The 24,874-nt window shown below is 35.7% G+C and overlaps 1 protein-coding gene across 2 annotated transcripts in view; it reads left to right on the top strand.

Moving 5' to 3' along the window:
- The window catches only part of HDAC2 (histone deacetylase 2), a 31,318-nt gene extending 13,917 nt beyond the window's left edge, over window positions 1-17,401 (top strand). For both annotated transcript variants that reach the window (XM_003255594.4, XM_004087632.3), the window contains exons 4-14: window positions 1,193-1,267; window positions 1,740-1,878; window positions 4,723-4,864; window positions 8,871-8,963; window positions 9,044-9,152; window positions 11,980-12,120; window positions 12,658-12,766; window positions 13,717-13,847; window positions 14,619-14,774; window positions 16,351-16,408; window positions 17,028-17,401. In XM_003255594.4, the coding sequence (XP_003255642.1) occupies window positions 1,193-1,267; window positions 1,740-1,878; window positions 4,723-4,864; window positions 8,871-8,963; window positions 9,044-9,152; window positions 11,980-12,120; window positions 12,658-12,766; window positions 13,717-13,847; window positions 14,619-14,774; window positions 16,351-16,408; window positions 17,028-17,058 (1,184 nt within the window). In that variant the 3' untranslated portion in view covers window positions 17,059-17,401. The remainder of the gene's footprint in view (window positions 1-1,192; window positions 1,268-1,739; window positions 1,879-4,722; window positions 4,865-8,870; window positions 8,964-9,043; window positions 9,153-11,979; window positions 12,121-12,657; window positions 12,767-13,716; window positions 13,848-14,618; window positions 14,775-16,350; window positions 16,409-17,027) is intronic.
- The last annotated feature ends 7,473 nt before the right edge of the window (window positions 17,402-24,874 follow it).

Genomic DNA, 24,874 nt, shown 5'->3' with positions numbered 1-24,874 from the left:
AGGCATGAGTAGCCCTTGGGCAAACAACATAACAGGGTTGGTTTAAAACCCACATAATAATGAGTTCTATTAAGCTTATGATCCTGGCCAGGTGTGGTGGCTCACGCCTGTAATCCCAGCACTTTGGGAGGCTGAGGTGAGTGGATTACCTGAGGTCAGGAGTTTGAAACCAGCCTGGCCAATGTGGCAAAACCCTGTCTCTGCTAAAAAAAAATACAGAAAATTAGCTGAGTGTGGTGGCGCGCACCTGCAATCCCACTACTCAGTAGGCTGAGACGGGAGAATTGCTTGCTTGAACCCCAGAAGTGGAGGTTGCAGTGAGCCAAGCTCACGCCATTGCACTCCAGCCTGGGCGACAGAGTAAGACTCTGTCTCCAAAAAAAAAAAAAAAAAAAAAAAGATTATGATCTCTCTGAGCAGTAAGAAACTAAAATTCATTTCTTACAGTGCTTGTGACTTAAGGGTGTACAAAGATATTAATATATAAAACAAGGACCCTTATTCTTGAAGAGGTTACAATTCAAGGGCGTAGAGAAAGACTAAGAAAGGGTTACATACATCTGCCATATCCTTTCATTCTCTCAGTACTAAGGAACTAAATGTGTGATGTTGTGTCGTTCATCTGTATATGTTTTTTCCTTGTTGTCTTTAGTATCCTTCTATATTTTGGCTCCCATGAACCTAGTTAATTCTTACCAACTTTCAAGATCAAGATTAGCCATGGGAATAGGCAACCAGCTGTTACATCTTTTTGGTTTAGTAACTTACTGACATGCATTTCAAAGTTACGGATTAAGGAGTTTTAAAGAAAGTAAATTATAAAGCAATTGAAGTTACTTTTAGAATGTTAACTTATTGTAATATTAAGGGGAAAGGCCTAGAAAATTTAAGCCTGTGTTTTAATTAAATAAGAACTGTTGTACTTAGACAACTATTGAGTTCTTGTTAATAGACCAGAAATATTCCACAGATAATCCTGATAAGATTTGATGATCTTTCACAGATAACACTTTAATTACCTTGGATAAAACAATAAATATATTTTAAAGTTGGAAACTTTATATTATACTGTGAAGTGTATGTTTGATGATTGCATCAAGCAAAAAAGTATTTGTAGGAAATAGTTTTTGTAAGAAAAGGCTTTCATTAATTTGCAGAGTGTGTTGAAATTAATGAAATCCATCTTCCACAGTTAATGTTGGAGAAGATTGTCCAGTGTTTGATGGACTCTTTGAGTTTTGTCAGCTCTCAACTGGCGGTTCAGTTGGTAAGTGCTAATGCAATCATATTTAAAAGTTGATCTGAACTTGGTGTGTTATTTTTCGGGTTATTTGTGTGAAGCAGAAGTATTAATGATTGTGAATTTTGATAACAAAAGGAAATCAGTATGTTTATAGTAAAGTACAATTTACTTTCAGACCTCTATGTTTTATGATTGTGACTTAAACACTTTTTTAACTTATTTTCACTTAAAAGACTTCTTTCATTCCCCTTGTCTTCTAGGTGTCATTGTTACTACCACTTTCCACATAAACCATTATGTAATCACAGGTTGCAGCTCTAGGAGAATATTTTTCTAAGGAGTAACTCCTAACTATTCATGTTACGGATGATTTCTGTTAACTTTTATGATTTTAAGCTCTTGCTTGTGCATGGCATACACTTGTAGTGTTTTTGTCTCATTGTACTAATTTTTAATGATAAATGTTTAAAAAGTCTATCTTGTTTCTACTTCTTAGCTGGAGCTGTGAAGTTAAACCGACAACAGACTGATATGGCTGTTAATTGGGCTGGAGGATTACATCATGCTAAGAAGTCAGAAGCATCAGGATTCTGTTATGTTAATGATATTGTGCTTGCCATCCTTGAATTACTAAAGTATGTTAATTTATATTGATACTCTTTTCAGTGATAAAATGTTTTCATTAAAACACAATAAGTAAAAGTCTATGGCTTTAAAAAATATTAGGTAAACCATAGGTTGAAATAGTTAATGGTGAATTTTCTATGAATTCATTACAAAACAATGAAGAAATGCAGGAAATTTGCCCAATTCTTCAGTTATTAAGAGTTAGAAGTGTGGCCAGGCACTATGGCCCAGGCCTGTAATCCTTCCACTTTGGGAGGCTGAGGTGGGCGGATCTCTTGAGCCCAGGAGTTTGAGACCAGGCTGGGCAACATGGCAAAACCCCATCTGTACAGAAAAAAAATTAGCCAGATGTGGTGGCATGCGTCTGTAGTCCCAACTACCCAGGAGGCTGAGGTGGGAGTACCTGAGTCGAGGAAGTTGAGTCTGCAGGAAGCCATGTTCCTGCCACTACACTCTAGCCTGGGCAACAGTGTGAGACCCTGCCTTAAAAAAAAGAATTAGAAGTGTATAAAAGGCCAATGCCATGGCTCACGCCTGTAATCCCAGCACTTTGGCAGGACGAGGTGGGTGGATCACGAGGTCAGGGGTTCGAGACCAGCCTGACCAACATGGTGAAACCCCATCGTACTAAAAATAAAAAATTAGCCGGGCGTGGTGGCATGCGCCTGTAATCCCAGCTACTCAGGAGGCTGAGGCAGGAGAATTGCTTGAACCTGGGAGGTGGAGGTTGCAGTGAGCCGAGATCGCACCACTGCAGTCCAGCCTGGGCTACAGAGCGAGACTCCATCTCAAAAAAAAAAAAAAAAAGAATTAGAAGTGTATATAAATGTCAAAACTCCATTAAATACCCTTTTTTAAAAGTAGTTTGGCAATTTTCATTTTAGTTTCAGCTAGTAAAAAATGACAATGACCTTGGAAGTTTATATTCTAGTATTTTGTAAGTTTTAAGTTGAAGACAAAAATTTGAAACCAGTGTTAAAGGAAATTTGTTTACCTATTGAGTTAGTGTAACTGCCTAACTTCCATATCTGAATGAGGCTTTGTTCTCTACTGATGCATATAAAATTATCTCTGAGTTGTTGAAGGAGTTATTTTTCCTTATCTGTGGCTGCAGTTTGAGAGAGAGATCTATAGAGGTACTTATGAATTTGGACGTTTGCAATGTTAGTTATTTTTTGCCATCAGTTATGACACATCTTAGCAGATTCTACTTTATATTATACTGAGCTAGTGTTTTTTGCTTGTAGTTATTCCATGCATGCTATCCATAGAGGCTGATTTTTCAGTCAACTTAAAATTGATACTGACTCCTCAAATAAACAGTAATTGAGCAGTATCAGTGTAACATCTTGCCTGCTCATCAGGAGCAAAGGAAAATCGTTTGCAATCATTTGCCTTGTTTTTTAATTGACTGTTGATGTTGGTTCCAGTGTCTTCAGCTCTTTGAGCAAGTTCTTGCCCACTCAGCTAATAGTTTTAAACAACTTTAATTTCTCTGGACACATTTTTTTGGGTGGTGTAATCAAACATGATTTAATTAATTGACTTGGTGCACAGCTTTCCTTGCTTATCTAACACATGAGCCACTCAGAAACTTTACCTTGATCACAGCCTCATTTCTGTTTTTTTTAATTTTGTGAAGAAATTTTGCTATACTATGATATGCTCTTTATAGTCTTATGAGAATATTCTTACGAGTGCTTAGTCTGGAAATATCAATTTACATTTTATTGTTTTATTTAGCACAGCTATGGCACCATTACATAATAAATACAATGCTTTGCCATCTAATAATATCTCACTTCACTATACTTCAAAAGGGTGACATGAGAAGTCCATTTTCCCCTTATTTTGACATGAGTATGCACTGGTAACAAAATGTCATGATACGGTGATTCATGTGACTCCTAAACTGTGTTTGAGTTACAACTGTGTCACTAATCTGTGGTCCTAGTCCAAGCAACAGTTTGAAATCATGAGAGTACCACATGTAGCCTCTGTCACAGCTAATCGATTCTGCAGTTCAAATGAAGCCATAGGTAATAAACAATTGAGCATGGCTGTCTTTCAATAAAACTTTTTTATGGACACTGAAATTTGAATTTTTTATAATTGTCACACGTCAGAAAATACTCTTGTTTTGGTTTTGTTTTTAAACCGTTTAAAAAATATAAAAACTTCTTAGTTCAAAGCTGAAAAAAGAGGCAATTGGCCAAATTTGGGCCATGGGCCATAGTTAGCCAATCCCTGTTTTATGCTATTGAAGATTTACTACAGAGGTGTTTTAATTAACAATCTTGAGTATGGTATAATCTTCAGTTTTTAATATATTAGAAATATGTGCTATGTTTTTGAAGCATGTAGAATAGAACAGTAATTGAGCAGTATCAGTGTAACATCTTGCCTGCTCATCAGGAGCAAAGGAAAATCGTTTGCAATCATTTGCCTTGTTTTTTAATTGACTGTTGATGTTGGTTCCAGTGTCTTCAACTCTTTGAGCAAGTTCTTGCCCACTCAGCTAATAGTTTTAAACAACTTTAATTTCTCTGGACACATTTTTTTGGGTGGTGTAATCAAACATGATTTAATTAATTGACTTGGTGCACAGCTTTCCTTGCTTATCTAACACATGAGTAAATATATATTTTTTAACCTACATTGGGCCACAAGTGAGTATTTAAAGGCCTGAGGCTCAAACCTCAGATATTTGAATAACCTTTTAGGCTGAATGTAAAAGGTGATTAAACATTCTGGAATGCAAGAGCTCAAAAATGGGTTTCCTGAATTTGTGGTGCTTCGTCCCATCTTAGAACCTTTAAAGGAAAAACCAAAACATATGGATTTGTTTTCAGGTATCATCAGAGAGTCTTATATATTGATATAGATATTCATCATGGTGATGGTGTTGAAGAAGCTTTTTATACGACAGATCGTGTAATGACTGTATCATTCCATAAATATGGGGAATACTTTCCTGGCACAGGAGACTTGAGGGTAAGACTAAATTCTGTCTGAATAAATATTGTGAGATGAACCTAGGAGATCAGTAATCCTATACTTGAAGTAGTATTTTTCCTGAGTTAATAATTTGAAACTTGTATGCAGAATTGAATTACTATGTATGCAGTAACATTTGCTAGAATTCACTGTTGCTGACTATAAGCAAAAATTTAGTGAGAACTTAAGGACTGCTTTTTTTCTCAGCTGTTTTCTTTGGTTGAATAAATGTTTTTGAATATCCACAAAGCATGAAGCCCTTCCCTTGATGTTCAGTTTGAATCTTCAAAACTACCTGATGGTAGCCTACATTGCTATTGATTGTAAAGAATGGTGGAATAAAATAGACTAGGTCTTTGTAGGTTCTTCTGCTCCTCTCTTTTGTGATTGGTCTTGATTTTTAGTAGATCTAATTTTAATCTTTTTTTTTTCTTTAAGCTTCTAAAATTGGTAATGTATTTAGGTAGAGAAAGAATACCATAGTGTAGCCTTGCCTACCTGTTACATTAAGTGTATTTCTATTTTATTTCTGTTATCTTTTTCCATTTGATGCTCTTGTCTTTTATGACTCTGAAAATCACTGGTCAAATCCTATTTCTGTAAGCTCATTGGTTTTTTGCCTCACTACACTTTTTTTGAACCTAACTACATGCATGTTGAAATTTATTCAATAATTTAAACAGCTGTTTTTAGTTCAGCCTGGATTATATGGGAGATTTATATGGCATTGAACAGAGTTTTAAACAATTTTATTAAGGTTATTTTTCACATCTGTGGTATATCATTACAGTTTAGCAACCAAAGTTTAAAGAGTTGCCGTAAAGTATTCTTAAGCTGTATGGCTTTTCTTTATTAGACCACAGTGTGATACTTTCTCAGTAAACTCTTTGAATAAAAGAGTTACCTTACTAAAACTTTTCCATACTTACAAATGGGTGGGAGGTCAAATGTTTGGTTTGAGTTTAAATTATTTAGCTTTTAAAATTGCAGATTTGTAATTTCAATTCCTTGCCAGTAAACTCCTTCAATTTCTCCCTTTCCCCACCCGGTCTTATCTTACAGACCAGTGGTTCTCAAACAGTGGCCCCTAAACTGAGGAAAGCAGATCAGCATCACCTGGGAACTTGTTAGAAATACACATTCTTAGGGCCCAGAAACTCTGGGTGATTCTCCACCTTAAAGTTTGAGAACCACTGCTGTAAACCGATAGAATACATTTGTCAACAACCATTACATCCTAGTGGAAGTCAAGCAAAAGTCTTCTCTGTTTTAAGCTTAAAGAATAAGACAGTGTCTTTGCAGTGTGATCCTAGTTTATCTCAGAAGTGGAAAATGGAAGCCTCATTTAATTTCTGACAGGTGGATGTCACTGTGGTCTCATCTCAGTTATTATTCATAATTCTTACAGTTTGAAGTTTTTGAAAATATTAGAGAATGCATGTTTTAGAAGGATTTGAGAATGGCTTTCAACATCTCTTCCTCTCACTTAAGGTTTTACAGTCGCTGGGCCGGGCGCGGTGGCTCACGCTTGTAATCTCAGCACTTTGGGAGGCCGAGGTGGGAGGATCACGAGGTCAGGAGATTGAGACCATCCTGGCTAACACGGAGAAACCCTGTCTCCACTAAAAATACAAAAAATTAGCCGGGCGTGGTGGTAGGTACTTGTAGTCCCAGCTACTTGGGAGGCTGAGGCAGGAGAATGGCGTGAACCTGGGAGGTGGAGCTTGCTGTGAGCCGAGATCGCTCCACTGCACTCCAGCCTGGGCGACAGAGCAAGACTCTGTCTCAAAAAAAAAAAAAACATTTTACAGTCGCTGATGTTTTAAGGATAAAATTTGAATATTTTAAGCATGTTCCCATAACTTCGTGAGAGAATTAAAATCAGTCATTACATTATATGTACAGCTGTATTTGGGCTTTCTGTGTAATTCACGTGTATCTTTGGATGTTAATTTAATAAACACTCCTTTTTCTGCCTGCTAATTCATTCTCTTGCTGAAAAGAAGGCTACTCTGAGCTTAGCTCATTGTTGAAACTGTTTGCTTTAATTCAAGTAGTCTAGTGGAAGAAAGAAAGGTGGCATAGTAGCAGTTGCAGAATGAGACCTGGAAGAGAGAAAGCTATGTCTAACAAGGGCAGCAGCTCTGAGTTGCCAGCTAGTTAGTAGCAGTTAGGATGAGAAGTGCTAACCAACTTTTCTGTATTCTGAAATCTTAGGGTCAAAATATATTTCATCTGTGTTTTAACTGTGCAGTAGGACTGTAAAGATTCACAATACTTTGGCTTTTCCACATTTGTATGGTTTGTATTTAGTTAATAAATCTTAATAAAAATTTAGACTTCAAGAAAAATTGGGAGAGGAGGTGTGTAATTTTGCTTGCTTTCTCCTCGTTGGATGTTGGGTCTCATAACTCTAATATTGAGGGTAAATTTTGCTTTTGTAAAATTGGACTGAAGCTAAGATCATTTCATGAGAGGTTCAGGAAGAACTTGCACAAGTGCTAGTAATTGTAAAAATTCATGGATCTTCAGACATTATAATTTAACGCACATAAGAATTAGGTACCCCCACCCCCTCACCCCAACCAGGTGCAGTGGCTCATGCCTGTAATCCCAGCACTTTGGGAGGCTGAGGCGAGTGGATTACCTGAGGTTGAGAGTTCGAGACCAGCCTGACCAATATGTTGAAACCCCATCTCTACTAAAATTGCAAAAAAAACTAGCTGGGTGTGGTGGCATGCACCTGTAGTCCCAGCGACTCGGGAGGCTGAGACAGGAGAATTGTTTGAACCTAGGAGGCGATCTTGGCTCAATGGAGTGCAGTGAGCCGAGATCATGCCACTGCACTCCATCCTGGGCGACAGAGCAGGACTTCATCTCAAAAAAAAAAAAAAAAAGGCACGCCCCAATCCTTTGGTATTGCAGTTAAAATATTATTTTGTAGTAATGTCCGTACTATACAGTATCTTCTGGGAATACGTATACACACACAGAAATGCATATGCACATCTACAAATGCATAATATGTACAAATAAGTGTATATAATATGTGTATATATCATTTAAGAGTATATGTAGCTGGAACCTTTGCGTCTTTTGAGAGAGATTAATGCCTGGAGTGGTACTCATTGAACAAGTAGAAACAAAATTTGTTTGAAGTCCAATTAAGAACAAATCTGAGGCTAGGTGCGGTGGCTCACGCCTGTAATCCCAGCACCTTGCGGGGCCGAGGTGGGTGGATCACCTGAGATTGGGAGTTCGAGACCAGCCTGTTGAACATGGAGAAACCCTGTCTCTACTAAAAATACAAAATTAGCCTGGCATGGTGGCGCATGCCTGTAATCCCAGCCACTAGGGAGGCTGAGGCAGGAGAATTGCTTGAACCTGGGAGGTGGAGGTTGCAGTGAGCCGAGATCACGCCATTGCGCCTCCAGCCTGGGCAACAGGAGCAAAACTCCGTCTCAAAAAAATAAAAAAGAACAAATCTGGTGCTTTAGTCGGTAGCTGTTAAATCTTCGAGAAAGTCTGGGTCGTTCTTTCATCATAGGTAAACTCATACCAACAGATTGTGAACCACAAGAAGGATTCTGCAGATGATTGTCCTGCAGGGCTTTTTGGCTTAATTTATTTTCCACAGGTTTACTCATAAAGTTGCCTTGTCATCTTAAATATTCTGTTTATGATGGATTTTCTGGTTTAATGTAATGTAATTTCATTGCCTTTAACTGCTTGTGTTAAATTTCTTTTCTCAAAAATAATCACTACAGATTAATTGAAAATGGTTCTTGTATGCTTTACAAGCAGTCTATAAATATTGGAGCATATACTTATTTGTTCTGTATTATTTCGTTTCTCAGTTTGATTGTTCCGGTCTCAACTCTAAGATGAATTCAAAATTGGATCCTTAATACTTAGTCTTTCAGTCTTTTCAAAATGTGGTAAACAAATGCCAAACTTTTTATTATAGAATATTCTCTAAGATCAGTTTAATTATATATTTTAGGATATTGGTGCTGGAAAAGGCAAATACTATGCTGTCAATTTTCCAATGAGAGATGGTATAGATGATGAGTCATATGGGCAGATATTTAAGCCTGTAAGTATTATTATTTTCAAAATTGGAATGGAATTTCAGAATGTTATTGGAGATGCTAACATTTGTTATCTTGTGTGTAGATTATCTCAAAGGTGATGGAGATGTATCAACCTAGTGCTGTGGTATTACAGTGTGGTGCAGACTCATTGTCTGGTGATAGACTGGGTTGTTTCAATCTAACAGTCAAAGGTGAGCAATTCAAAGGGTGGTATTTCCAGAAAAAGATGGTTTTTCTTCCACCCAAGAACTTCCCATAAAAGTTCTCATTGTAGGTTCTTGCCTGCTGTTTTAACACTGTACTCTGCATTTTTCATGGGGTTTTGTCTGTTGTATGTATGACTAGAGTTATTCTTGTTTCATTATGGCAGATTTATATATACATTTATACATGACTAGTTTTCTGAGGTTTATTGTAGTTTGAACCCAAGGCAGCTATTTTTGAATGGTTGTTGACTCATTGTAAATAAAACATGCATACTGTGTTACTTAATTGGATTATTTATTTCTCATTAAGGAAGAAGAGGGTTTAGCTCTCCTCACCACTTTGCCTACAACATACTTGTACCCTTCCCATATCTCTATTTTTACAAATCAGAGTTTGATTGTGATACTTAATGTTTACAGCAGCATCTTTAAACACTTTTCAGCTTATCCAGTTTTTCTTTGCCGCATAATTGTTCCTAAGTTTCTCATTTGCTTAGTTTTCTCTCCGCTTACTGCTAAACTACTGGTGTCTCAGTATCTTCATGTGTTCAGATTCATTGAATATTCTGTCACTTTGACCTTCTTGAAAAACAGCCTTCTCATCTGTTCGTGTTTGGATGACTATCTTTGGTAGACCTGACAGGACATGTAGGTGTTCTCTGCTTTTTTTCTGTTGTATTGGTTCTCACTGGTGGCTCTGTTCTCTGTCCTTAATTTTTTTCTCATGTTTTGGTGGAGCACCTTCTCAAGTAGCTTCCTGATAAAAAGTGTTTGGGGGATTAGGAGTGCTGCAGTACATAGTAAATGTTGATCATGTGTTGAAATCAGCATATGATTGAAGGCTAGGCCAAAGCAAAATATCACCATTTTGGAATGAACTTCTAGGGTGTAAGAATAAATCTGCAATTTTATTTAATAAGATAGTATAATTTATATGTAGATTAGAAATGATTTTTATCATGAGCGTTTGTGTATGATTTTAGAGGTTTTTTTCCACGTGAACTTTTAGGTAGCAAGTTGATAGTGTGCATTGTATTCTCTAAGATGTGGAGAATTCTCAAATAGAACTTTCTCCAGAACAGTTGCTGGTATTAATGGAATTGGATAACTAAATACGGATATTAAAAGCTTCTTTATTTAATGTTATGATTGCTACTATACCAGCTATATTAGGATTATGGTATAATCTGTTATTCTATATTAAGTGGAATGATACTAAATTAATTGTCCCTTTGTAGGTCAACAGTGGTTGAACCGCAGTTTCATATTGTAACTTAATGTGTTAATAACCATCTTTTGCCTCAAAATGTTTATAAACTTTCTAAAATGATCTACCTAATGTACTCTTAAAAGTATATATTAACTATCAGTTTTCCTGTTTGACTTGAAAGCCCTTAATGTTTTTGTACTTAATATTTTTTATAATCATAAACTGCAGCAGTTCACTCTTAGAAAAAAATTTACGTTGTATTTCAGCTAATAGAGTTTCAGTTGCATAAAGCATGTAAGGATATTTGTAATTCCAAGTCTTAAACTTCATTCTGAGTTTCTCTACTGCCAGCTTTGATTCAGCTTTTTCAGATCTGCTGAAGTTAGTTATCTCTTTTCCATCTCCTTGCTGCCATCAGCTATGTTCTTGCTCTTGTATTCTCTCCCATTCTTCGTTTTTACAAATTTTGGCCTTTAAAAAAATCCCTTTCCAGTCATTTTTGGCAAGTTTTGGGATGAAGGAAAAGTAAACATCTTTGTTTAGCCAGTTATCTTTACTTGGAAGCCTGTAAGTTAACTTTTTGTACGTTTGTTTTGTCTTTAAAAAAATCCAAATGGTTTTTATCTGTTACAAGAAACTTTTCTAGTAGCAGTAATAAAAATTGAGTGCTAGAATTATGTAAATCACATAGTGCAACTATTGAAGAATGCTTAGTGAAAATTCTCACAGTATACCGTTACATGAAGAGAACAGATAAACTTTGTATAACTCTGAAATGCAAGGAAATATAGAAAAACAATTTTTGAATAAGGTTGTTTTTAGGTGGTTAGTTTTTTCATTGTCCCTTTTTAATTTTTTCCCGAATACTCTTCAGTATGCGCAAATGTCTTTTATAATTGAAGGATTTTCTTTTCTTCTTTAAAGATTGAGTTATGTGCCTAACTGGTAATATTCCGGGAAGGGAACTTACTGGTAACTTATAAATGATTATTGAATTGTGACATTTATCCACATAAAATATTTACTTTTATGTTAGGTTTACTATTAATATTAAATTTCTACACATAGAAGTTGAAGTTTTTGAAAATATTAATAGATATTTTTAACTCTTAAGTTATGAAAATTACTCAGTACCACTACCTAAAGTTAACTCAGGGTTAAACTATGTTGTTTAGCTTTCCATAATTATTTTACAGATGTCCATAGGGAAAGAAATATTAATAAAAATTTATTTAGATTATACATAATGTTTTATTGTAACCTGATTAATTTCACCATGTAACCCTACATGAACATCTTTCTATGTTAATAAAATAGGTGTATATTCATATTATAATCTTAATATAGTTGTGTACTTGACTTTTCCATCAGGGACACTTGCTAAAATAGCTAGTTATAGCTTAATTTTTTAATATGTATTATTGTGTAACATGTTTGGAAAGGAGTTTTAGACTCGAAATTTTTTACATTTTTATTTGTTTTTAAAATATTTAGAAAACCCATTTTGGTTGAATAACATTTGCACTTATTATCTTTTTAAAATTTTTTTTCAAACTGTTACAGTATGCAGATTTTGTTGTTACCCAAATCTTCTTGTCTTAGGTCATGCTAAATGTGTAGAAGTTGTAAAAACTTTTAACTTACCATTACTGATGCTTGGAGGAGGTGGCTACACAATCCGTAATGTTGCTCGATGTTGGACATATGAGACTGCAGTTGCCCTTGATTGTGAGATTCCCAATGGTAAGTGTTCTTATTATGATATCTTTATTGTATGAACTGTCAGTACAGATGCCTCTCCACTTCTGTTGCAATTAGGTCCTGATAAACCCATCATAAGTTGAAAGTATGATAAGTAGAAAATCGATGTAATACACTTAACCTACCAAACATGACTTAGCCCAGCCTACTTTAAACGTGCTCAGAACAATTAGGTTAGGCTACAGTTGGACAAAATAATCTAATACTGAGCCTGTTTTATAACAATAAAATGTTGAATATCTCATGTAATTTATTGAATACAAGACATTGAAGTTGTGACAAAAAAAGCCAGAAAACTGTAAGTCAAGCTGTTGAAAGTCAGAGACTGTCTGTATATAGAAATAGATGGATGAATGATTAGAGTAAGTGCCATTCTTTATAAATAGGAGAACATTCACTTTGTGTTCACTTTTAAACATTTTCTTTGGAAATATTTCGCCACCTAAATCTGGATTCTGTGCATGGATTTTTGTGAAAACTGAGCTTGTAATATGTAACTTTATTTTATTGTTTCATTAGAGTTGCCATATAATGATTACTTTGAGTATTTTGGACCAGACTTCAAGCTGCATATTAGTCCTTCAAACATGACAAACCAGAACACTCCAGAATATATGGAAAAGATAAAGTAAGAAATCATTGAACTGTTTTGATAAACATTTTATCTTCACAAAGATTTAGGATGCTTTAGAGGGCCAAGTATGATGGACCTTTTTAACTTTATTAGATATTTTGTTTTTTTTCTAAAGGATTTAAAACATTAAGTTACTGATTATTCTTTTTTTTTTTTAATTTTTAATTTTTTTGTCAGGATGGGGTATTGCTTTGTTGCCCAGGCTGGTCTCAAACTCCTGGCTTCAAGTGATCCTGTCACCTCTGCCTCTCAGAAGTGCTGAGCTTACAGGCATGAGCCACCATATTCAGCCATTTAATTTCTTCAGTTAATGGAAATAATATTTTTTTATTAGTTGAAATGTATTTTAAAATTTCAAGGTGCACTATAAGTTATTTTCATTGTCTGAAACATTTTGTTAAGGCTTTCTCTCCACAAGCAAAGTATAGACATCATAGTACATAGCATGAATTTGAGTCACCTCTGTACCACAAACAAGCTGTATGATGTTTGATAAGTTCGCTTGCCTTTGTGCTTATGTTTTCTCATCATTGAAATGGCGGACTAAAATAATGCCTCCTTGGCCAGTCAAGGTGGCTCATGCTTGTAATCCTAATGCTTTGGAAGTCCAAGGTGGGAGGATAGCTTTAGACCAGGAGTTTGTGACCAGCCTGGGCAATATAGTGAGACCTTGTCTGCAAAAAATTTAAAAATTAGCCGGGCATGGTGGCATACACTTGTAGTCCTAACGTGCAGAGGCTGAGGCAGGAGGATTGCCAGGAGTTTGAGGCTGCAGTGAGCTATGATCTTGCCACTGCACTATAGTCTGGGCAACAAAGAGAGACCTTTTAATTTATAGGTTTAGCTAGACCAAAGATGAAATTTTTTGCTAAATATTTTCTCTTGCATGTAAGAACTGCAAAGAAATTGAGTTTTGTCTAATAAACTTTGCATGTGTAATTTAGACAGCGTTTATTTGAAAATTTGCGCATGTTACCTCATGCACCTGGTGTCCAGATGCAAGCTATTCCAGAAGATGCTGTTCATGAAGACAGTGGAGATGAAGATGGAGAAGATCCAGACAAGAGAATTTCTAGTAAGATAATGCCTTTATTTTTCCAGTTTGTCAAAATGATACTTGAAATGGAAGGTTTTAGTGGCCTAAGAACTTCACTATAAAGTCATGTTCACGAGCGCACTATTACTGTTGTCATTTTTGCCACTTTCAGAGATTTAGCTTCCTGATGTCTCAAAACCTGATTTGGGTGTCAGCAGTTTCAGTTTGTATGGCTGGATATACATATATGATTGAAAGTTTTCAAAAATTAGCCACTTCAGTATATTTGGAAATTAATAAGACATCTCATTTATCTAAAGTAGGTTGAACTAAATAACTAAACATCTGTTTGATTTTACAACTTCTCATTACACTTAATGTGATGGTTAGATTGTAGCATAATGGTATGTGTAATGATATAGACTGTCTAACATATTTGGTATTGGTACTTTTTTTATTTCGGTCTACTTCACCTCTCAGCTCTGAAATAAAATGCTACTTTTTAAGTAATGACATTATTCCCATCCCCTATTAGAAAAACACGCTTTTTTCCTTTAGAGTTTCAGCATTTTTAAAAGAAAAAGAGATTCCCCCAATTTTTATTACGTGTTTTTGAGCCATTTCTTCATACATGAAAGCAAAGTTTTCAATATTAAGTAAACCATTCATTCCATTCAAATTTTAAAATCATTAGTCATGTTATCCTTTACCTTTAAATGTGAACTAACTGCTTAGTGCATTTGTATGAGTATGCTGTAATGATTATAAAACCTGTGACTTTGTCAAAATTTATTAAAATCTTTTGTGCAGTTCGAGCATCAGACAAGCGGATAGCTTGTGATGAAGAATTCTCAGATTCTGAGGATGAAGGAGAAGGAGGTCGAAGAAATGTGGCTGATCATAAGAAAGGAGCAAAGAAAGCTAGAATTGAAGAAGATAAGAAAGAAACAGAGGACAAAAAAGCAGGTCAGATTTGTTTCTTGGTAATTGTGTTTTAATTGTAAATTTTAAAAATTGAGCTGTATTGTAATGTTTATGCTATCGAGAAGTCAGTTGCCCAAGTATCAGAGAAGGAAGTATGCTAGGTAGGTGACTCTTTTTTCTTACATATAAGTGGTACTTAGCTCTTAAAGCTTTTATATAAATGTTATCATTCCTATTTGCTTTAGTAATACAAGAAAACTTATTTTCTTGATAACATAGGTTTAAAATAGTGAACATTGCACTGTGATACAGATTGGGTAAGAAAGAGGACAAAGTAATTATGAATCAATTGGTAGTGCATGGTCAGAACTGAACTTCTAAGATAATTTTTAACTACCTAAAGCTTATTTAATGGGAGAAAACACAAAGAAGAGTTACATATCCTTAGACCAGTTTTGCCATTTTGAAAAAGGTCAAATAATGGATTTTGTTCAGAAATTGAAGAAAACATTAAAAACTCTGAGGAAAGCTAGGAGGGGATTTGGGACCTGGGTTAGGGAGGAAATAATACTTTGATACATTGCCTTACTTTAAAACGCTGTGTTAGCTTTAGGCAATTGAATTTGCTACTGGAATCTGTTACCTTTCATCTGACTTCTCAGAACACTTACACATGCCTCTGCCATTTTATTTAACACATCATATTGTAGCACCTCATAGGATTTTGTCTCCCTACTAGATTGAGCTGCTCATGGCTAGGGAACACAGTATCTTAAATATTTGTATTCTCAGCACTTGATGCATTTCCTAATGCAAGTAATGGTGATGAGCACACGTTTTAGTTAACCTGTTAATTTTGATCCTGTAGTATGTGAAAAACTGAGTTAGAGAGTGATCCAATTTTTCCTATATCTATCAAATTGAAGTTATGTGAATAAGCCGGCTCTTTTTTTTTTTTAACTAGAGAGTTGGTAATCTGTAACATCTGACACATTTAGTTCTGTTCTTTTACTTGTGGATTCACTCCTCAATAGGCTACATACAGAAATTTATAATTTTAACTTCCCAGTGTATTACAATGATGTCTTCAGTCTATGTTTGTAACTGATTGACATCCAAAAATTCAAGCCATGACTGAGGTAAGAAGGACTTAACTTTAGCTGTAGGATTTTCCTTTTTTTCTTTTCTTTCGTTTTCATTATGTCTTCTTGTCTGTCTGTTTTTGGTGTTCTCATTTTTAAAAGCTTTATCTTTTCTGTGCTTAAAAATTAAACCCTCTATTTGGTGATGAGACTCTTCTGATAGGGCCTTGCAGTTGTTAAAATTCTTCAGCCTACAGAAAAATGAAATAGTACCACAGAAAGCTTTTTTTAAATCTATAGGTCAAAACCTAGAGTTAGGGCCACCTTTTCTCCCTCCCCACCCCAATCCAGTGACTATTCATAGCTTGTACTGCCATCGTATAGGAAACACCCAACACAAAGCTTATTTAGACTGAATTCATTAATAATAAGATTGCATAACTTTATATTTTGAAAATAAAGTATATTTTGAAATAATATATATACATTTTATATTTCAAAATAGGTTTTAATCTTTTCCCAATTTTTATTTTTAGACGTTAAGGAAGAAGATAAATCCAAGGACAACAGTGGTGAAAAAACCGATACCAAAGGGTAAATGATGTTCCTTATCAAGTACTTTTTACATACTATAAAAATACTAAACATGTTTATTGGTGTATGTTTGTGTACACACTTCAGAAATACTAGACTGAACCTTAGAACATCATTATGAGGTATTCTGAATTTTAGTTTGTATTGGTACATAAGACAACATATGCCCATCTTACCTATTGGTTTATCAGTATAACTGAATCAGTCAGGTTGTATTCTTGTGCGTAATTTATCTGAGACCCTTTTTTGCAATTATCTTTTATATATGCACTTAATGGTTTTCATGGTGTTCTTATTTCTGTGTACATGTTTTTTTAGTGTTGTGAGATAGGTAAATTTAAGAAACAATTTTAAGTAAAAACAGTTGAGGATTTTATTGTCAGAAAGCATGTAAATGTTTGGGCACACATAATTTTGTGCCAGCCTTTACAGGATAACTTGGAATAGTTTATTAAATCACTAGAAAGATTAAGGCATTAATTACTCCAGAAACACTTAAGACATTATCAATTAATGTGTTTCTTAGCATGAGCCTACACGACCTGATCAATATAATAGGTCAGTGCATTTAAACCAAGACTGTGCCATTTTTAATATTTCACATTGCCTCTTTTAACAGAACCAAATCAGAACAGCTCAGCAACCCCTGAATTTGACAGTCTCACCAATTTCAGAAAATCATTAAAAAGAAAATATTGAAAGGAAAATGTTTTCTTTTTGAAGACTTCTGGCTTCATTTTATACTACTTTGGCATGGACTGTATTTATTTTCAAATGGCTTTTTTGTTTTTGTTTTTCTTGGCAAGTTTTATTGTGAGTTTTTCTAATTATGAAGCAAAATTTCTTTTCTCCACCATGCTTTATGTGATAGTATTTAAAATTGATGTGAGTTATTATGTCAAAAAAACTGATCTATTAAAGAAGTAATTGGCCTTTCTGAGCTGATTTTTCCATCTTTTGTAATTATCTTTATTAAAAAATTGTACTTGGATTGTCTTTTGTCTGTTTATTACTACAATATGAAATCTTGTTTCAGTGGCTAATGACATCATTTCTGTAGATTTACAATACACTCTAGGTGAAAGATAATGATTACAGCTTGAAAGATAACTATTTGCTGTTTCTTTGGGAAGAGTATTTATAGTAATTTTTACTTATTTTTGCAATAGAAATTCTACCACTTTGCCCTCTATAGCTTAGCCAGTTAGTATCAGTGAAGATTAACATCCCATTACAATTTATGAAATAATAATACAGACTCTGCAATTGAGATATAGGAGTTCTTTGAGCTGACCCAAAGGTTCTCAAAATTGAAATGGAAATTCTGAATTGAAAGAAGAAACTGACCAGAACTTGTGTTGACCAGACTTGCCTATAGTATATTGCTGGTTTAAAATGGAACCTGCTATTCAGACAAAACCTGTTTCTTTTACTGCATTTACACGGCATCCAGGTTCCATTATTATTTACATGACATCCAGGTTTCTAATTCAAGGAAATAAACACAAGTGATTTATCATTCAACAACTACTTATTGTGTGTCTGCCCATTTTAAAACTGCAGAAGTGTAACTGAATATAATGGAAAAATGCTTTCACTCAGAGCTTACGTTCTAGTGGGAGGAAGCAGACAAATGGGGGTAACTCCTGCTACTAAGATGTGCAAAGAAGACAAAACATTTTAGGAACTCACCAAAATCAGTGAAATCTCCCTTTTTGTCAGGCCCACATTGATTCTTTTGAGATTAAAGATTACAGAATGCTAGAAGATAATTCAGTCAAAAATATTTCTCTTCAGTGGAGTAAAATATTAAAAGAAATATTTCTCTACAAGCCTCTGTTAAATGTTTCAGACATTCACAATAGCACCTAGACTTTTGTAATGAACAGCTGTGCACCCACCCAGACTTAGCAAATATTTTACTTTTGCTGTATTTGCTTCGGTGTTTTTTTCTTAAAATACACCGAAATTGAAGCTCTCTTCGTGTACTTTGTCGTTTGCAATCCTCCCTCCCTCCCAGCCTTAAGAAGTAATCACCATTGTGATTATTTTATCCATGTTTTTGTGAATATTTTACCCATGTTTTTGTACTTTTGCTACATATTTGTTATCAATCTGTAAACCTTTATGACATTAGGAACTAAGGAACTTAGTCCCTTCATTAGGGGGATAATGAAATATATTTAGTGTTTGTGAAACACACAGATGGTATGTATTTGGGCAATTCTGTAACTTTGCTTTTTTTCTTTTTATTATTTTTCCATAGCTTACTGGGAAACAGGTGGTGTTTAGTTACATGATTAAGTTCTTTAGTGGTGATTTGTGGGATTTTGATGCACCCATCACCTAAGCATTGTACACTGCACCCTATTTGTAGTCTTTTTATCCCTCGCCCCCCTCCCACTGTGCCTCCCATCCACCATGATGATCCTCAGTTTTAAATAAGAAAATACCATTTCCCAGGCTCCAGATGTTCCGGCATCCCCCCTGTGGATCTCCCAGTACCTGCAGCTCACAGGACATCAGGGGCTGTGGTAGAGTCACCTAGGAGATCCTGGTGACTCCAGGATGGAGGAGATGGAACAGTAAAGACGGGAACTGAGCTCAGTACCTGCGTGCTAGGAGACAAAGGCCCTTTGCTTTTTTTCATTCAATATTCTGATCTACCCCTGTTGACGCGTGTTAAGTATAGTTCATTTTGACTGCTATGTATTATGTTCCATTGTGTGAACATACTGAAATTGTACACTTCAATACTATACTGAATCTCCTTGGGTGTATTTAAGAGGTTTTGTTTTTCTAAGTAGTTGGTTATATACAACTAAAACCTCAAGAGAATTATCTAAAGCAATTTCAGCAAGGTGATTTGGTACAGCATTAATATACAGAAATCAGTAACACTTAGTGACCAAGTCTGTTGGAAGAAAAAAGACCCGCATTTGTAATAACAAAAAATTTTAGAAATAATGTGTAAAGAAGCTATGGTTCTGGTGTCCAGTAAGGTCAATGTAACATAGTAGGATGTCAAAATACCCTAATACTTTAAAAAATTCATATAGGATAAAAATGATATTTGAAATTGGCAAGGAAAGACATTATTTTGTAGGTGGAATTGGGACAACAACTGGTAACCAAATGGAAAAAAACCAGTTTTCTGCCCTCCACTAGAAGAATTAAATAGGAAAAGATAAAACTACCAAAAACCTAAACTCTTAAAGCAAATGGATTGGAGAAGGCCTAAGTGTGACACCAAATTCAACTATAAAAGAAATGATATATTTGATAACAAAAAAAATTAGTTCAGTGGACCAACAAAAACTTAGAAGCCAAGTCAAGAAAAATGACAAAAGACAGAGTGGGAGGCAGATTTGTAACTCATCCAGGTCAAAAGGCTCATATCTAAAGATAGTAGAGGAACAAAATGTATAAGGATGTGAACTGGGAAACAAATACATATAAATAGTAAATATGAAAAGATCTTTAACCTCAGTAAATAAAAAGCTATAGAGAGACTTATTTTTTAACCTCGTTTTTTAAACCTATTATGTTTATTTTTTCTTTTTTTGAGACGGAGTCTCGCTGTCACCCAGGCTGGTGTGTGATGGCGCAATCTCGGCTCACTGCAACCTCTGCCTCCCGGGTTGAAGCCATTCTCCTGCCTCAGCCTCCTGAGTAGCTGGGATTACAGGTGCCCGTCACCACGCCCAGCTAATCGTTTGTATTTTTAGTAGAGACGGGGTTTCACTATGTTGGCCAGGCTGGCCTTGAACTCCTGACCTCGTGATCCACCCACCTCAGCCTACCAAAGTGCTGGGATTACAGGCCTGAGCTGCGGCGCCTGGCCGTTTATTTCTTTTTTTTTTTTAGAGAAAGGATCTCAGTCACCCAGGATGGAGTGTGGTAGCATGATCATATCTCACTACATCTTAGAACTTCTGGGCTTAGGGTATTCTCCCACTTCAGCTTCCCAAGTAGCTGGGACTACAAGTGTGCACCATCACACCTAGCTGATTTTTACATTTTTATTTTGAAGAGATGGTGTCTCCCTGTGTTGCCCAGGCTGGTCACAAACTCCTAGGCTCAAGCGATTCTCCTGACTCGGGCATGAGCCACCGTACCCGGCCTAAACCTATCGTGTTACAGACTTAGAAAGCAACTATTGGCAAGTATTTGAGGAAACTCATGTCAGGTTTGGTAAACTAAGACATTAACTCAAGTAAAGCTCTTTAATTCATTTAATGAAGGTGCCACATTGTCTCAGTTCTCTATGGCATGGGTGAACGCTGTTGTAAGTCAGCATTGGTACTCTAAGCTAGTTACATCATATCTAAGCTTTGCCCTTCTACCAGAGCTACTAGCGTTCTGTCAATGGGTGATTATTTGAAATTCTTACATTGAAGTTAATCACCCGCATCTTCTGTTTTTTATGGTTTTGATACAGTAATACTACTGAAGTTTTTTTGATAACTGGGATTCATAATATTTGTTATTCATATTGTGATATAAATGATAGGGGCTTTTGAAAACAAGTAGTAATCATTTCAATAGCTTAGGGTCTCTCCACCATAATCTTACGAAAATTACTAACCTCTGTGCCTCAGTTGCTTCATCATTTAAAATGAGGAAAATAATAGTCCCTACTTAATAGGTTTGTTATGAGTATTAATAACATAGTTAATGCTCAGTAAGGGTTAGCGGCTATTTTTTTTTCTTTTTGAAACAGTCTCACTCTGTTGCCCAGGTTGGAGTGCAGTGGCATGATCTTGGCTCACTGCAACCTCTGCTTCCAAGGTTCAGGTGATTCTCATGCCTCAGCCTCCCAAGCAGCTGGGATTACAGGCGTGCACCACCACACCTGGCTAATTTTTGTATATTTAGTAGAGACGGGTTCTCACCATATTGGCCAGGCTTGTCTTGAACTCCTTACCTCAAATGATCCACCCGCCTTGGCCTCCCAAAGTGCTGGGATTACAGGCATGAGCCACCGCGCCTGGCTTGCTATTGTTATGAGGTAAAGGTAGATAGATGGGTGAGAGTGGTGCCAGGGGAAGTTTTAAATTTTTGAGTGTTCCTTTAGATGCAAGATGGGTTGTATCTGAGCCTTTTATTGCAGTTTGATGCCTACTAGTATCAAGACTACTAGGTCATAGTGGATAGAGAAAATCTTTTGGAGACCTGATTTTAGCAAGGATACGAATAATATTTGACAACTTTGGGGGATCTTGATGCCTCTGTAATTTACTCAAGGATAATCTCAAGAAAAGTGGCATTAAGTAGATTACAGAAAAATAGAACTATCATATTGTTATTATTGGCTATTTACATGAGCAATGTGGAGAAGTGTTCAGGATTACAGCATTTAGAAGCTTCTCAATTGCTGCATTTCCTCACTCTACCACAAGATGGCAGATACTGCATTTAAAATTTTTTCTGTGTGTTTTCTCTTATAGTCACTTGGTGGCCATGTAACAAGCAGAGCAACATGTATTAACAGATTCTTTTTGAATGCAATATTGGATTAAAAACTATTTGAATTAAACTGCAATTAAGTATGCTGATTTAGGTTTTCCTGTAAGAATTATAACACTAATTTCTAAGTTTTACATCTGCAAAACAGTAGAGTGTATCTGGTAGTCATTGACTAAATGTGACTTTGCTAGTCAGACAAAATGGAACTGAATATTAGAGCCAGAATAATTTTCTATTTTGACTGGCGGTAAGAATCAGTTAGTATACAGAATGGGAAAGAATTGAAATTTATTTCTAGGAATTATAGCTTAAAATAGTGAAGTTAATATTCAGGGGCATTGGGTGCTTGTTCCACGACTTTTGTTTACTGAACTAAGTACCTAACCCCTTTGGTCTTTGAACAGTGCAGAGTTATGATTAGGATTATTAATGAAAAATTCTTTTTTAGTAGAACAAACGGTTAAGGACAGAAGACACCTTGATTAGATTCTGTTATTTGCTCTTTTTATTAAGATTGTTTTTACTCTAAATGTTAAAGAAATGTATAATTATTTCTAAGGTAAAATGAGTAGCAGGATTCTGAATAGGAAACTTTTTTGGCCAGACCCATTTTGCAACCAGTGGTTTGTATTTAGGAGTGAGTTGAACAAAGAAGACTCTAATCTGTTTTTGTGTTGTGGATTTTTTATTGATAAATCAGTAGCTTCCAGCTTCTCTTGTATCCTCTACTAGTCATCTTTTTTGTTTCTTCAGAAATAAACATCCAGGGTCACTTCCTTGCACTTGCCATATACTTACTAGGATGATGTACGGGTAAAACTTTTAAAGGAAAGTACAGACAGGCAATTCCTAAAGTAAAAGAGAGCATATTATCAAAACTGGTTGTACTTAACAAATACCAACAAAAAGTCATCACACTTCTGGCAACAAATAATGTTTGATTTAAAAAGACAAGAATTTCCCCTTTTGCTCTTATTTAAGTGAGAAATGCACTTCAAAAATTTTCTTATTCTGAAGCCTAGCGGGAAAGTTTGAACTTGTGTTGCCTTTGGCTAGACTAGGTGAAATTAAGGTGCTCAAGAGGGCACTGTTGTGTGGCCCCGTGGTAGGTAATAGCCCTCCAAGCATGAGGATGGGAGATCTACCATTCACCAGTATTTCCAAAGTTATATTCTTAAAAAGGCTAGATTTCTAATTTCCTTAGAATCTAGGTATGTTCTTTTCAACTCAGCATCTGATAAAAAAGTTTGGGCAAGTAGGTGTGAAAAATTTACCCTAAATACCATTTTCCAGGAAAAAATATAATTCAAAGTCCAAATTATTACTAGCTGTCACCTTCCCCAACAATCAAATAAGCATTGTTATTGTCAAATACATTTATTTGTATAGTTCAGTGTTTATATGTAATAGGCTTAGGTATAATTCCTGTGCTATTCCCTTTTGATGCCAAACACCCTTTTGTAATCTGTTTTGTTTGAAATCCAAATTAGTATGTCTTAAAGTAAATGACAGCATTGGGCTTTCTTAATGTAATGACTCTTCTGCCATCCTATTTCTAGAGTTAGGCAGAAAATTCTGTAAATCTATCTTATTTCCAGTCTGTTTGTGACTATGGTGGGCAATAAATCTGATTTCCCAGAAAAACATATCTGGACCCCAACAGGTAAGGTAAACAAGCCTCATCTTAAATTGTTTGTGCTTCCGACCTGACCTCAAAACACCATTATCATCTAGAGCAGCAACACGTAAAGAATAATGCACTGGAAATCACATATATGGGTCTAGCACCAGCCTTTACATTATACAACTTTGCTTTGGGCAAGTCATTTAAATTTCTGTGCTTCAGTTTACTAAATCTATGAAACTGACTAGGTAACAGCTGACATGCTTTTCCACCACTCTGTCTTTTACCTGTCTGATGTCACAAATTGATCATTCCTTTCTGGCCTTGAGATGCATATCAACCCAGATAGCCATTAACCCAGATAGTAAGAGTTGGTATTAAGGATAAAATGTTTTTGCCTTTCCTGTCCTGCAAGCTCTTTAAAGTCCAAAATATGCCTTTATATCTTTATGTGTAATAGGTATGAAATTTCTTGGTTGTTGAATAGGATAGGCTTATTAGACATTCTAAAGTCAACTTTTTTCTCATATTTAAACATTTACCCATAGAAATTCATTTTTTAAAAGTTTTAAATCAGTTGATTGTACCAAACATTACTATTAAAAAAAAAAAAAGTCAGAGACCAGAATTTCCCTGCATCAGCGTTCGGTGAGGAGACAGGAACTATACTAATTTGAACACGTAAAGTTAAATATAATCCTTAATAATAACAGGATTGGAATAAGGGATAAAAGAGAACTCTTTCTGTATACGTGTGTGTGTATATATATATATATACACACACACATATATATACACACACACACACACACATAAGAATGTCAGACAAGGAGCAGCCACCATTCCCAAGGCTGAGGAGCAGCCACCATTCCCATTCCTTCTACCCAAGGAAGAGCCTACCTTACCTTCCCTGTCCAGCACTGAGATAGAAACTGTAGAGAATCCACATTCATGGGTCACTGGGTGGCAGAGAAGTCCTCAGGGCATTGCATGGGTGTAACTTGTTGAAAATTCACTCTCCAACATTTGCTGGATATCTGCCCTCTAGAGTGTTAGGGAAAGCTGTTCATGGAAAGGTGTCTCACAGGAGGAACTCTATCATGAAACTCCCGGAGCTGGTGCAGGGGAAGCTACTGAGTGCTGCTGATCACACAGCAGGGGCCAGATCCTAGAGAACTGGCTGGAGATGTTGGAGTAAGGCGCTAAAGAAGCCATGTGTGTTTCAGGGACCTGATGAGAAGAGCACACCTGAGAGTGAGAAAAGAAGCTTCTTCCTCCACTAGCAAAGCAGCTTGACATCATGCCACCTGGCAAAACAGAAATATTTAAAGGGTGCAACTCCAATACTGCAGTGCAAGCAATAAAGAAGATAC

This window comes from Nomascus leucogenys, chromosome 3 (genome assembly GCF_006542625.1).
Source record: "Nomascus leucogenys isolate Asia chromosome 3, Asia_NLE_v1, whole genome shotgun sequence".
Taxonomy (NCBI): Eukaryota; Metazoa; Chordata; class Mammalia; order Primates; family Hylobatidae; genus Nomascus; species Nomascus leucogenys.
This window is presented reverse-complemented; position numbering and strand designations above follow the sequence as displayed.